Source organism: Tribolium madens, unplaced genomic scaffold (genome assembly GCF_015345945.1).
Source record: "Tribolium madens isolate multiple individuals breed KSU strain unplaced genomic scaffold, Tmad_KSU_1.1 Scaffold_11;HRSCAF=98;Tcas5.2_LG3b, whole genome shotgun sequence".
Lineage (NCBI taxonomy): Eukaryota > Metazoa > Arthropoda > Insecta > Coleoptera > Tenebrionidae > Tribolium > Tribolium madens.
Window position 1 is genome coordinate 7,350,912 of NW_025400975.1, and position 12,150 is coordinate 7,363,061.

Genomic DNA, 12,150 nt, shown 5'->3' on the forward strand with positions numbered 1-12,150 from the left:
CTTATACAAAATTTCATTTACTTTTTTACAAAAATCACGACTGAGTGGACAAAATTTTAACAAAAAAAATAAAATTGGAAATATCGTAGATCTTCCTAAATACGGACAACAGAAAATTAATATTTTACACATTGTTGAGGAAGACTTAGCTCTATTCTGTGATGTAATTTTTATCCCCCGTTAAAACTTACACTAACAGATTTTTTCGATATTTAGGGGGCTCGCGGCTTTGCCGCTCGCCCCCTTTTAGAGCTCACACAAAATAGTAGATTACAACCACCACGGGATGTAATGATTGTAATAATAATTGTGAATAAAGATATTTTCTTTTCTTGTGTAAAATTTGTGAGCCCCTTTGTGTGGCGCCCATGTCCATTGCGGCAATTTATTAAAAAAGAAAGCAGGCCTGTTATTTATGTCTGAGATTAAAGACATTCGGTGCAGAGAAGAGATAAGAATCTAGTCCTATAATGCTCTTGCTTTGGCTAACAAGATCAGAGGAGGCGACGCAGGCGGTGGAAGGCGTAGTTAATTTGGATCAGTTCACGCACCCCGTTGTCGCAGCCTCCCTGACCACAACAATTAACTCAGAAACAATGAGGTGGTAACAATGGGAATAAATCGTGTAGATCCCCTCCAGAAGAAGAAGAAGCGTCTTTTGTTTCCGAAGATGACCGATTGTAGACGCCGCGAAGAGTGAGTTGAGATCTCGCGGCAGTTGTGTTTCATCCATCGGGCGGGGAGTCTGTTGGAGTTGGCGTCGCGAGCTTTTTACCACGTGTGCCGGCACCACGTGTTCAGTGGAAAGCATGTTGTGCGCATGAAAATGCTCTTTGATTGAATGCGACAAAATGATTTATAGGTGAGTTGCGAAGCTCAGCCACCGGCGAGCTTTTCCCGAATGTTTTTCCTTATAATAAATCAAAATTTAACAACGACGCTGGATTTTCGTTCGGGCAACCCCCAAAAAAGCATTTTTTCAACGATTTGTCACGGGGTAATGTGACACTTACATGTCTTATAAATATATATTTATTTATCCAGGTTGACATCTTATTAAACCGAAATTCGGGGTCACGCACACAGGGGGTGGTTTTGAACCCACCCCAAAATAATATTCTAATATTTATTTACTCATACAGGGTGTCCCAGTGAGTAAAAAAAGACAATTAGTGACCTTTAAATTGTGAAAAATGGACTTTGTCAACTCGCTGGGACAGCCTGTATGTATCAAGGGGCTGGTTTAAAGCCTGACCGCGGCGCTGAGGGCCTTAAATGCAAGAGAGGTATACAAAAAAGGTTTATACAAATTTTCATTTACTTTTTTACAAAAAATCACGATTGAGTGGACAAAAAAATTAAAATTGGAAATATCGTAGATCTTCCTAAATACGGACAACAGAAAATTCATATTTTACACATTGTTGAGGAAGACTTAGCTCTATTCTGTGATGTAATTTTTATATATTTTTATTACTAAGGCTCGGATTATATGTACGAAAAATTCGTAAAATATGCGCATATATATATGCACGCAGAAATATGCACAAGATATTAAGAAATATGCTCTAATATATGCCAAATGTGCATCGATATGCAAAACTTTTAACAATAAAAAATTAAAGTTGGGATAATTTTTTATCCTCGAGTACAACTATCTATTTTATATTATATTAAAAAAAAATTAGATAAAATGCAATTTTGACAACAAAAATTGAATAACTCAAGAACAAAACAAAATTTTGTTCTCAAAATAAAATATTTTTTTATTACTTTAATTTATATTAATTATTATTTTTTGGAAAAAAAAAACGATTTAAAAAAACGCTTGGTCCGATACTTTATATTCACCCTGTATAAAACGAATTCAAAAAGAAAACACTCAGCAGGATACTAATTTTTTGAGTCTGGCTTACGAATTATCGGCTGTTTTCTCTTTAAAATATTTTGTAATCGGATGATTTTTTTAACCTGCCCAATTTTTAACTTGAATTGAAATTTTTAATCAGAAATTTGTGATTTGAACAAAATCTGCACAAATATGCAACATTTTATAAAATATGCACGTTGCCAAACTATGCAAAAAAATGCAAAAAATATGCAAATTTTATTTGGCTTATTTTAATCAAAAAACATTAGTTATGCATAAAAAACTTACAATTTTGTTGATATACCTCTCAACAACAAATATGCATTTTGCATATAATCTGAGCCTTATTTATTACATAGGGTGCTTACTAAAAGTAAAATTTTTAAGCAATCATATTTTTTTTTAAATCTATAGTTCTACATTTTTGAAAATATTTGATGATATTTGGAAAATAATTTTCAAATGATCTTTAACGAGATGTGAAAAAACAATAATAAAAAAAATTGTAATAGAAATTGTAACAAAGAAATAAGAATTTTTAAAATTTTGCTATATACCCACATTTTTCAATAATATACAGTGTTTCGGAGAAAAATGCCAACTAAGTGTATAAAGTACCAGGAACATGGAAAAATGTTAAAAATGTTTTATGTGAAAGCAAATTGTTGGAAAAATAACTCGAAAAAGCGCAATATTTTTTTCAATTTTTACAAACTTAATTTTTAATTAGAGACTATTTTTTCAAATTGTGGGCCTTTCTGGTACGTGTACAATGAGCCACTTTGTAAAATTTGAAACGAAAGCATTATTCAAGAGACTCCAACCCCAACTTTCATGAATCTTAATGCAACACTAATCGATACCATAAACTGCTAATTAAATTAAATCTATTGACCATATATGTGTCAGTAAGTGTATTAATAATTGATATAACCGAAACGTTGCTTGTTTTCCACTGTAGTGCAATTTAAGCACGATTTCAATTCAACCGTTGTGTAATTAAATCATAAATCCATAATGCATTATTTATGGACTTGTGTTTATTGAATTTTTCACTAACGTTTTCGCACCATATAGGGACTTGTCTGGACATAAAATTTAGGTGCCACTCTTTAATATAAAACGTTTTCCAGAAACGCAAGACAAACTGTTGCCACTACAAGAAGCTATGAATAAAACACATCTAATCTCATGTTTCAGTGCCAATCTTTTCGTCTAAACACTGGTTATTTTTGAAGTTGTGTGCAATTTTTTCTATAAAAATTTCAAGGTTTCAAACAGCAATATCGCGATTTACAGAGACAAAAATTTAATATTTCATTATAATCATTACTTTCAAATTACAATAAAAAATAAGCTAGTGAAAGGATATAGGATATTTTATATTTAGTATTTTGTGACAAAGAACATTATTTAGGACTCACTTGTTTTCTTCTTTTTACATGCAATTTACAACAACGATGCTGCTCTTTAAGACCTTTATGTTTGATAGAATTCTATAGTGTTTACAAGACACAAGAATGATTCAGCAACTTTATTTATTTGTTCTACCTAAATTTGATTGATGTTTTTGGGCGTTCGCAGATTAAACAATTAAACTTTTTTGGTCAGTAAATTTGATCGGTTTATTATAAAAAATTACTTAAAGTAGGAACCTACTTTTTATTTTCTTTATTGTTGTTATGATGATGCAGTGATTATATTTGACTGTTGAAATCTTTCCCCGACAATTTTTAATGAATTATGATTCCTAATTGGCGTCTTCGGATATTTTATTCAAGTTTTTACAGCCGTTCATTAGACATTCACCATCAGTTTTATTCTTTAGTCAATGTTAATGAACTTTGAGTCAACAAATTGCACAATTGCCTGTTACTAAAGAATGCTAATTCCCATGATGGGATTCTCTTAAAAATTAAACCAGTACCACATGAATCAATCAGTTTTCGCTCAGTAGTACTGTTATTAGAGACACAACCAGGAATTACATTTCTTGGTTTCTAGAATTACTTCTAAGCTTGACATTTTTTTTATCAAAGAAATTGTAACGTCATGTTTCAATTAAGATTTGAACACTATGATGCATTAGGTGTCTAATGTTAGATTTTTGTTAGAGATAATTACTAAAAAGGTTATTCCAGTTGTCGTTTCCATCTTTAATTATTGTGGTTGGACAAGAATTTTAAGACAGTTTTTATAATGGTTAATCATAATTAATTAAATTTTATTTACTTATGGTATAGCCACTGGTGGTCGAGTAATGAAAATATTTCTTTCGTATTGTTATAAACCTGAATAAAATATGTAAATTATGGATGTTGCAATCATGCATTTAGTACTAAAGGTTCAGTTATCTGACCATTGGATTCCTGGGTCACCATACTTAAGAACATGTTAAAGAAGAGTTCAAATAATATGCATCCTGCTGGTATATTTTATTTTTATATTCGCTTAATGTTGTAATAATGTGTTAGCTTTAAAAGAAATGGATTTGAAATGGAAATTAAATTAATTTTTATTAACATAAGTAGTTTTACTCTCACTAAAAAACATCACTATTCTGATTTACAAAAATTACCAAACTGGAGTAACTTATTAATAACAAAATTAGACACAAAAATGATTTGTCTTATTTAGTCTAAATCTAGTTTGCTTAAAACTTTATTTTATTTTATTTTTTTCTTATTTATCAAAGTAAAAAGCACCTTCAAATTTTCATGGATGTCCTTATACATAGTCTGCACATTTCGTCAATTTACTAAATTTGTGTCATAGAATTTCAAATATTTATTACTTAGGACATTGCAGTTTACAACAAGAGTAAATACTCGGTGACCTTTAGCTTCACCAGGATGCATCAAGAGTGTCAATATTTAAACAACGCTTTTTCAGGCAAGTGGATTAGCATACCTCAAAAAGAAATTCAATGATCATAAATGCGCCGGATTTAGCGCTCTTATTTTTTCTATTGACTTAACTGAAGGAAAGATTTCGTAATTAATTAAACCGTTTTGGCTTAACATTTTATAGTTTGTATGAATAAAACTAAAAGCAACATTTGTGCTAGAGTAACTGGATTAATATTTTTGGAAAAATGATTACTATTACAAAGAAAAAAATATAGAAATAAAACGGAGGTACTTGTATGTTTACTTATGATTTTTTTCTGGACTTATGTTATATACTGGGTCTCAGAAATCTCAGAAACAACTAAATAGGTCAAAACATAACTTATTTATTGTGCTTGAATGTAAAATTGTAAGAATTTAGACAGGGATGGAAAATAGAGTTCTGAAATTTTTGCAAGCTTCTATTGTTAGCTCTGAAACTTTCAGTTGGCAGTGTGAGGTTTTTTTTGAATTCAAATGTTGACGATTCTATTTTTGGTGTGATTCTGTAAATCAATTTTGGTATTAACTACACCACACACGTGTTCTTCGATTCAAAAAAAAAAAATCCTGCTTAAGTAAGTATGAAGCAATATTTGAACCCGAGTTTAAAACACAAAAATGACCTATAAAATGATGCTAATTTAAATAATAACTCGTGTCCGATCTCTATTTATAAGAATTTTACAGCCCTCGGAATGTGGGTATGAAAAAATTTTTTTTTCTAAATTTCGGGGGCTGTAAAATTCTTATCAGTAGAAATAGGACACGAGTTATTATTTAAATTAACATCATTTTATAGCTCATTTTTGAGGTTCAAATATTGCTTCAAATTTACGAATAACCCTGTATAATTTCTATCATATCTTGGGAATTTGAAACTGGAAATATTTCTATTTTCTGGTTTGGAAAAAGTTAGTTCTAAAAATCTTTTTAAAGTATTCTCATCGGACTTAGGTACTCGAGGAAAAATTTTTAGTTGTTTTGGTTTTTTGTACAAAATTGTCTTGAGAGTAATCGATAAATAGGTGGTAATGACCTCAATATTTACAAATTATTAACACGTAATAACAGCATAATATAATTTTGTAACTATTTTGTTCCCAAATTAATAATTAAAATAGTCGCGGTGGTTTTATTTTATCTGATTTTGTTGGCATTACGTTAACGAATCAATATGTATTTCACATTTAAAACAAATAATTTGTAATGAAGTATTTGTTTGTTTAGAGAAGAGTAAACAATTTTAAAATTGGTTATAATTACATTATTTAAGCAGAATTTTAAAAATTTAAATAGTTGCACATATTTTTAATTATATTATTCTTCTTTCTTTTATGAAAAAATGACATTACAATACACAGAAAATGTCATGCTGCTTTATCGTGGCTTGTTCACACCTGAATAATAATTTAGTCGATATCATCTTGATTGTCATCAATTGCCTGCATTGTGCATTTAGTTGCGAGAAGTATCGATATTATTAAACTTTCTACAGTTTCTCTGACGCAAAACAGTTTTAATTAATATTAAGTTTAATACACAAAATAACTGAGAAATCAATCATCAAGCTGTGAAGAGTTTAACACAGTTTAAAACTTTAAGATAGTTTAAGAAAGAGCAAGTGGAGAGAGAGAGCAAAAGAAGAGTTATCTTAAAAAAAAACTTTCTTGGAATAAAAATTTTAATGCTTTTGATTCAACTTAAATAAATTCATATTGAAATTTTGTTTGGTTAGGCGTTTTTATTATGCAGTAGTAATAAAAAATGTCTTATACTTGAGGCAATGTAATAATAATTGCAGGTGATTTTCTTGATTAGCCCTACCTTTTTTGTTTCGTAATACTATAAGTACCAATACCACTATTACAGGCAATATACATTCAAATTAATGAGATTAATCTTAGTCAATGTTTTTTTCTTAATGCAGAAGACTTGTATATAATGTAAATGGTCACATTTGGTTGCAAAGATAGCATAAAACTGTCGTTATTTTTATAGCAGACACTCCGACTTTGTCATCATTATTTTCTTAGATAAATTGGGAAAAATATTCATTCATGCTTTAACAATTTCCAAACACAATAAATTGTACTTTTGAAACGTTTCCTCATTACAGACGAACTTCGTAGTAATGGTACAATAAATACAATGTCAATATACAGGTGTCCCAGCGAATTGAAAAATTCTATTAGTGACCTTTCAATGCTAAAATTAAAAAAAAATATATACGACATTGATAGATACTAATCTAGTCCATTGCCTAAAATTATTTTCAACTATACTGCGTGTCTCAAAAATAAGTTACAATACAAACTTGTGTTTGTTTAAATGAAACACCATATGTTTCTAAGCGTTTTTGGATGTAGATTTTTATGACAATGTTTTTAGACTTTTATTAGTCGATTTTGCTTAGTTTTAAAAATAATGACAAAAACATGCACTTTTTAAAAATTTATTACACAAAAACTAAGACATCTAGAAATATTTTTTTTTACTACCGCAAAGAAGAAGGTACAAGCTATAAGGTTGTAACATTTTTTTAGTGTGTTGCATTTGCAAAGGTAAAAAAATTAAGGCGAATGTTAAAAGTTCAATAACTTAAAAAAATTAAATGAAACATCCTATTTATTGTTTTTGCATTCAAAAATTATTAAATTGTCTTTCTAAAATTATTTACTTTTAGGTGTTTATAATCAATAACTAAAAAGATATTTAACGTTAAACATAAAAAAATATTACTATTGTTTCAGTAGCCAAAAAGTGCACAGTTGCACAAGAGATGGAAAAAATATCACATTTGTGTTAAACTGAATCCATATTTTTTATTTTTACAATAAAATAATTCGAATTTCAGTATTTATAACGACTTTTATAATCTCTGGATAAATCAACGGATAGTAATATTGAATGTTAAATATCTTCTTATTTATCAATTTTAGACATTAAAAGTTTATTTTTTAGATAGACAATTCATCAATCTATTAGATGCAAAAATAAAAATAGGGTGTTCCATTTAATTTTTTTAAGTTATTTAACTTTTAACAAACTTCTTAATTTATTAATCTTTACAAATGCAAAGCACTAAAAAATTGCTACAGCTTTAAATTCTGTACTTTCTTCTTTGCAGAAGTAAGAAAAAATTTGTTCTAACTGTCTTAGTTTTTGTGTAATAAGTTTTTAAAAAGTGCATGTTTTCGTCAAAAAAACGTCTTATTTCTAAAACTGAGCGAAATCGATTAATTTTTCTAAATTGGATAGTGGCATCATTTTTCCACTTAAAAAGGAAATCGTGGCTATATCTGAGCGGTGCTATTAAATTTTATAACTTAATAAAGGTTTACTTGGATTACGGAACATTAATTGAAGCTAATGATGCTAATGGTATACTTCTGGTTGGGCCGGAAGATAAGAATAACATGAAATCGTTGAAAAACCTAGATTTAAGCTAATGAAGTATTTTTATCAAAACCTTAGAAATAATCAAATATACAGAACTGATTGAGGACAGTCATTACTCATGAGTCAATGCAACACATTTTTGTTGTATCGAGAAATTGATGAAGTGGAACTAGAAACTAATAAATAGATTAACTTCTGGAGCAAATTTTATTGCTTTTTCATATGATTTTAGTTACAATGTTTGAACATTTAATTGTTGTTATGCATTTTTTTATTGGGTTGCTGATTGAGGTGGAGGTTGCAAGTATTATCTTTTTCAGCATCTGAAAGAAGAGTGCTGCGTTCATAATTTAAATGACTCGGGAAAGCATTTTTAAAATACTTGAATAGTCCAGAATAATGTATTTCAATTTAAAACATTGTTTCAGCTATTTCAGTCCAGAGCCAGAGGAACACTAGGAATGGCAGGGTAAGAATTTCATTTCATTAAAATAGTCATTTCAGAGTTGCTTTAACTAATTTTCATTTAATAATTAAAATGTAAAAACGAATGAGAAACGGCACATTTTTGAAAAAACAACTACATTGTATTTGCAAATTAAATAAAATGTTAAACTGGACTAATTAGTTCAGCTCTCCAATATACACAAATAATCTCTATCGTACAAATTAACCATGAATGAAAAGTTATTTTTAGACGACACAACAAATTTCCTATCTTATCGTCCGGTGTTCAACAAAATTCCATTCATGTCCATATTTACGTAAATGCTGCCATTTAATTTCAAATAAAACTTGTGATAGTCTGGAAACTTTCTTTTGGTAAAGAATTCTAATACATTTCGTGACCTAGGAGCACACTCGTAAGAATCACCTATAAATTTATCGAAGTTGAGAAGAGAAGACTTTTATTTCGCTTTAAGAGAAATCAGTTATTACTGCATTGTTACAGCAGACGCAGGACGTGAAGTCATCCGATATTATCTTTATCTGGCGGCTTGTTTCAAATAAAACGGTATTTTTGTACAAAATTATAGACATACTCCAATCACTAGAATTAAAAATTGTGTAAGAAGTAATAAATTTGCTTTCCTAGGTCATTATTAAATTCATTTAATAAATAAATAGTTCCTAATACGTTAAGAGTAATCGAGTATGTTACAAACGATTATTCTTGAGTGGAGTATGTCATCATGTCTTTTATAGAAGTAATTACGGTGAATGTTAGACTTTTCAACAATTTTTTGCTAATTAAATTAAGAAAAAAGACCCGTTTCACGATCCACTTCAGGATTATTGTAGCTAACTTTTCACTTGAAATATCAAAGAAGTTTTTAATGTTTTCCACCATTTTTACAAAAATTGACAACAAAAATTTTGCGATTTTTCACATTACAATATTTTTGTTATTCTTTGTCGGATTTCAACGAATTTTTGTTTGGCTTAGAGAACATTGTAATTTAATTCAATAACATTTCTAGTTTGTTTCGTAGATGTTATACCTAAAAGACTAGAGCACTGTTTTTTACTTTTTTTATACTGAGCTGTAGTGTGCAACAGAGACAAAATTAAGTTTTTACTTATTTTAGATTATTGTCCGATTTTTTCTGAATGAGGACCAATTTTTTTCAAAATTTTATCTTCTGGTGCCCCAGAGATACAAAGCATTGAAAAAGATAAGGTTACTAAATATTCGTTCAGAAAATAGGCTACATAAAAAGCTAATTAAACCGAAAATTGTTGCTTATGTCACCAAAAGAGTACAATTACGTCTTTGAACCCAAAAAATCTGAAAAACTTGGAACTTCAAAAAATTACAAGTAAAACGGTTAATTATTGTTATTACCATTATAATTAATATTACCACAGTTTAGTACAAAAATTGAAACATTATTTCAGCTTATTTTTAAATTATACTTTTAAATAGAAAAACAATTTTGAAATATCCCAATTTTTTTACCAACTCAATTTTTTTATGTATGTGGTGTGTTTTAAGGTTTTACAATAAATATTTTTATAGGAGCAAGTTTTTGTTTTCTATTTTTATTATTATTTTTTTGAAGATACCAGAAGAAATGTGTTTTCAAATTATTGAAAATTTAAGGTTTTAGCATAGAATTTTCTTCAAAAATACACATTTTTTTTTAAATAGTAACAATAATTAATTACGATTTAAAAATAAAATTCAAAATCATAGTTGTTTTGATTAAAAGTGATTTGGATTTGGATTTTTTTTCTAATTAAATCAAATTATTTTAACATTTAAAAACTCAAAAACAAATATCAACTTAATCAAAATTTTGAATTTTAGGCAAAATAATCTCAAATCAGGGTCAAAAACAAAAGAAATTTTCACAGTACCTTCATGACGTTTTTAATTAAACACTTGATGGTGACATAAAAATTTTCATTTACAGTTTTTTTAATTTTATTTAACGGTAATGCGTATAAAAGTGGCAAATTACCCAATAGGTCAATCCTGAAAAAAAATGAAGGACATAAGTAAAAAACAGTGCCTTCGTCTTTTGAGTATCACAGTTAGAAGACAAAACTAGAAATGTTATTGAATTAAATTACAATTATCTACAAAGTTTTTTTTTCCAAACAAAAATTCGTCGAAATCTGAAAAAGAATAACAAAAATATTTTAATGTGAAAATCGCAAAATTTTAGTTGTCTGGTACATTTTGTCGAATTTTTGGAAATTTTAACAAATGCAACCAACACGTTTTTGTATCAAAAGCGCCATTATTATGAGTAGTTCAATATTTCATAGTTAAAGAGGTCAGTTTTATTTTTCTTAGCCACAAAGTTTGTTAAAAAAAATCGATTAATTCCTTTTTATTTGTACTGACATGTGATAAAAATAAGGTATACATCATTTTTCATTCTTCTTATAACGGAAGTTACTTATTTAGAAAAAAAAGTTACATAATTCAGAAAAGAATGCCAATAATCTGAAATCAGTAAAAACTTAAGTTTGTCTCTGTCGCACACCACAGTTTAGTATAAAAATTCAAACATTATTTCAGCTTATTTTTAAATTATACTTTTAAATAGAAAAACAATTTTTAAAAATAATAGATTAAACAGGGCCGTAACCAGGATTTTATTTCGGGGGGGGTTTCTTGTTGGTCCATGAAAATGAAATGAAAGAAGACGGATTAAAAAGCAAAAATCTCTAAGTACACGTTTTTATTTTAAATTGAAATAAGAGATCCTAATTAAACATAAAAAAATACAAATTAACTCACAAACGTAACAAAAAATAAAATAAATTTTTAATACTTTTTATTGTTACAAATTTAAACAGGAGATGAATATTCATTTTTAAAACAAAAATTTTCTATGAACATATATCGAAAAATGCTACGCAAGGGGTGCGTCTTTTAATAGGTTTTTTTTCAATATTTCCGAAATCATTTAAAAAAAAAATTCAAAATTTGCTACAGATGATAACTTTTATACACCTAAACAAGTACAAAAATAAAATGTTGAAATTTTTAATTAGGTGCTTCCTAAACTAGATGGGATTAGGGTAAAAATTTACTCTAACTGTTTTGTCTGTGGTTTCTTGCCACTTTCAGCAACAAAATTGCATAGTTTTTCATAAAAAAAGGTCTTTTGTGTTTTTCCGATACAATTTACGGATTTTTAGTAAAATTCGGTTTAAAAATTTGTTACAGACCATAAAAATTAAAAATTAAATTTGTTTTACCGTCTAGGACGCCCCTGATTAAAAATTTTGTTATGTGGCATTTGTTTGGGTGTACATATAAAGGTACCAAATTTTGTAATTTTATCTATTCTATAATATTAGAAAAAACCCTTTAAAAAACGTACCTTTTTTAGGGGGTGTAGCTCCTTTTCATAGCATTTTTCAAAACACTTTTATCTTAAAATTAAATATTCTATTAACTATTTAAATTTGTACCTAACAATAAAAATGAAACACTGTATAATTAACACATAAAAAATTAATTCACAAAAA

At 28.2% G+C, this 12,150-nt stretch overlaps 1 protein-coding gene across 5 annotated transcripts in view; it reads left to right on the forward strand.

Annotated features, from left to right (window-relative positions):
- Positions 1-706: 706 nt before the first annotated feature.
- The window catches only part of LOC123011600 (collagen alpha-1(XVIII) chain), a 125,978-nt gene continuing 114,534 nt past the window's right edge, over positions 707-12,150 (forward strand). For all 5 annotated transcript variants that reach the window (XM_044409158.1, XM_044409407.1, XM_044409241.1 and 2 more), the window contains exons 1-2: positions 707-862; positions 8,589-8,629. In XM_044409158.1, coding sequence (XP_044265093.1) covers positions 8,622-8,629 — 8 coding nt within the window. In that variant the 5' untranslated portion in view covers positions 707-862; positions 8,589-8,621. The remainder of the gene's footprint in view (positions 863-8,588; positions 8,630-12,150) is intronic.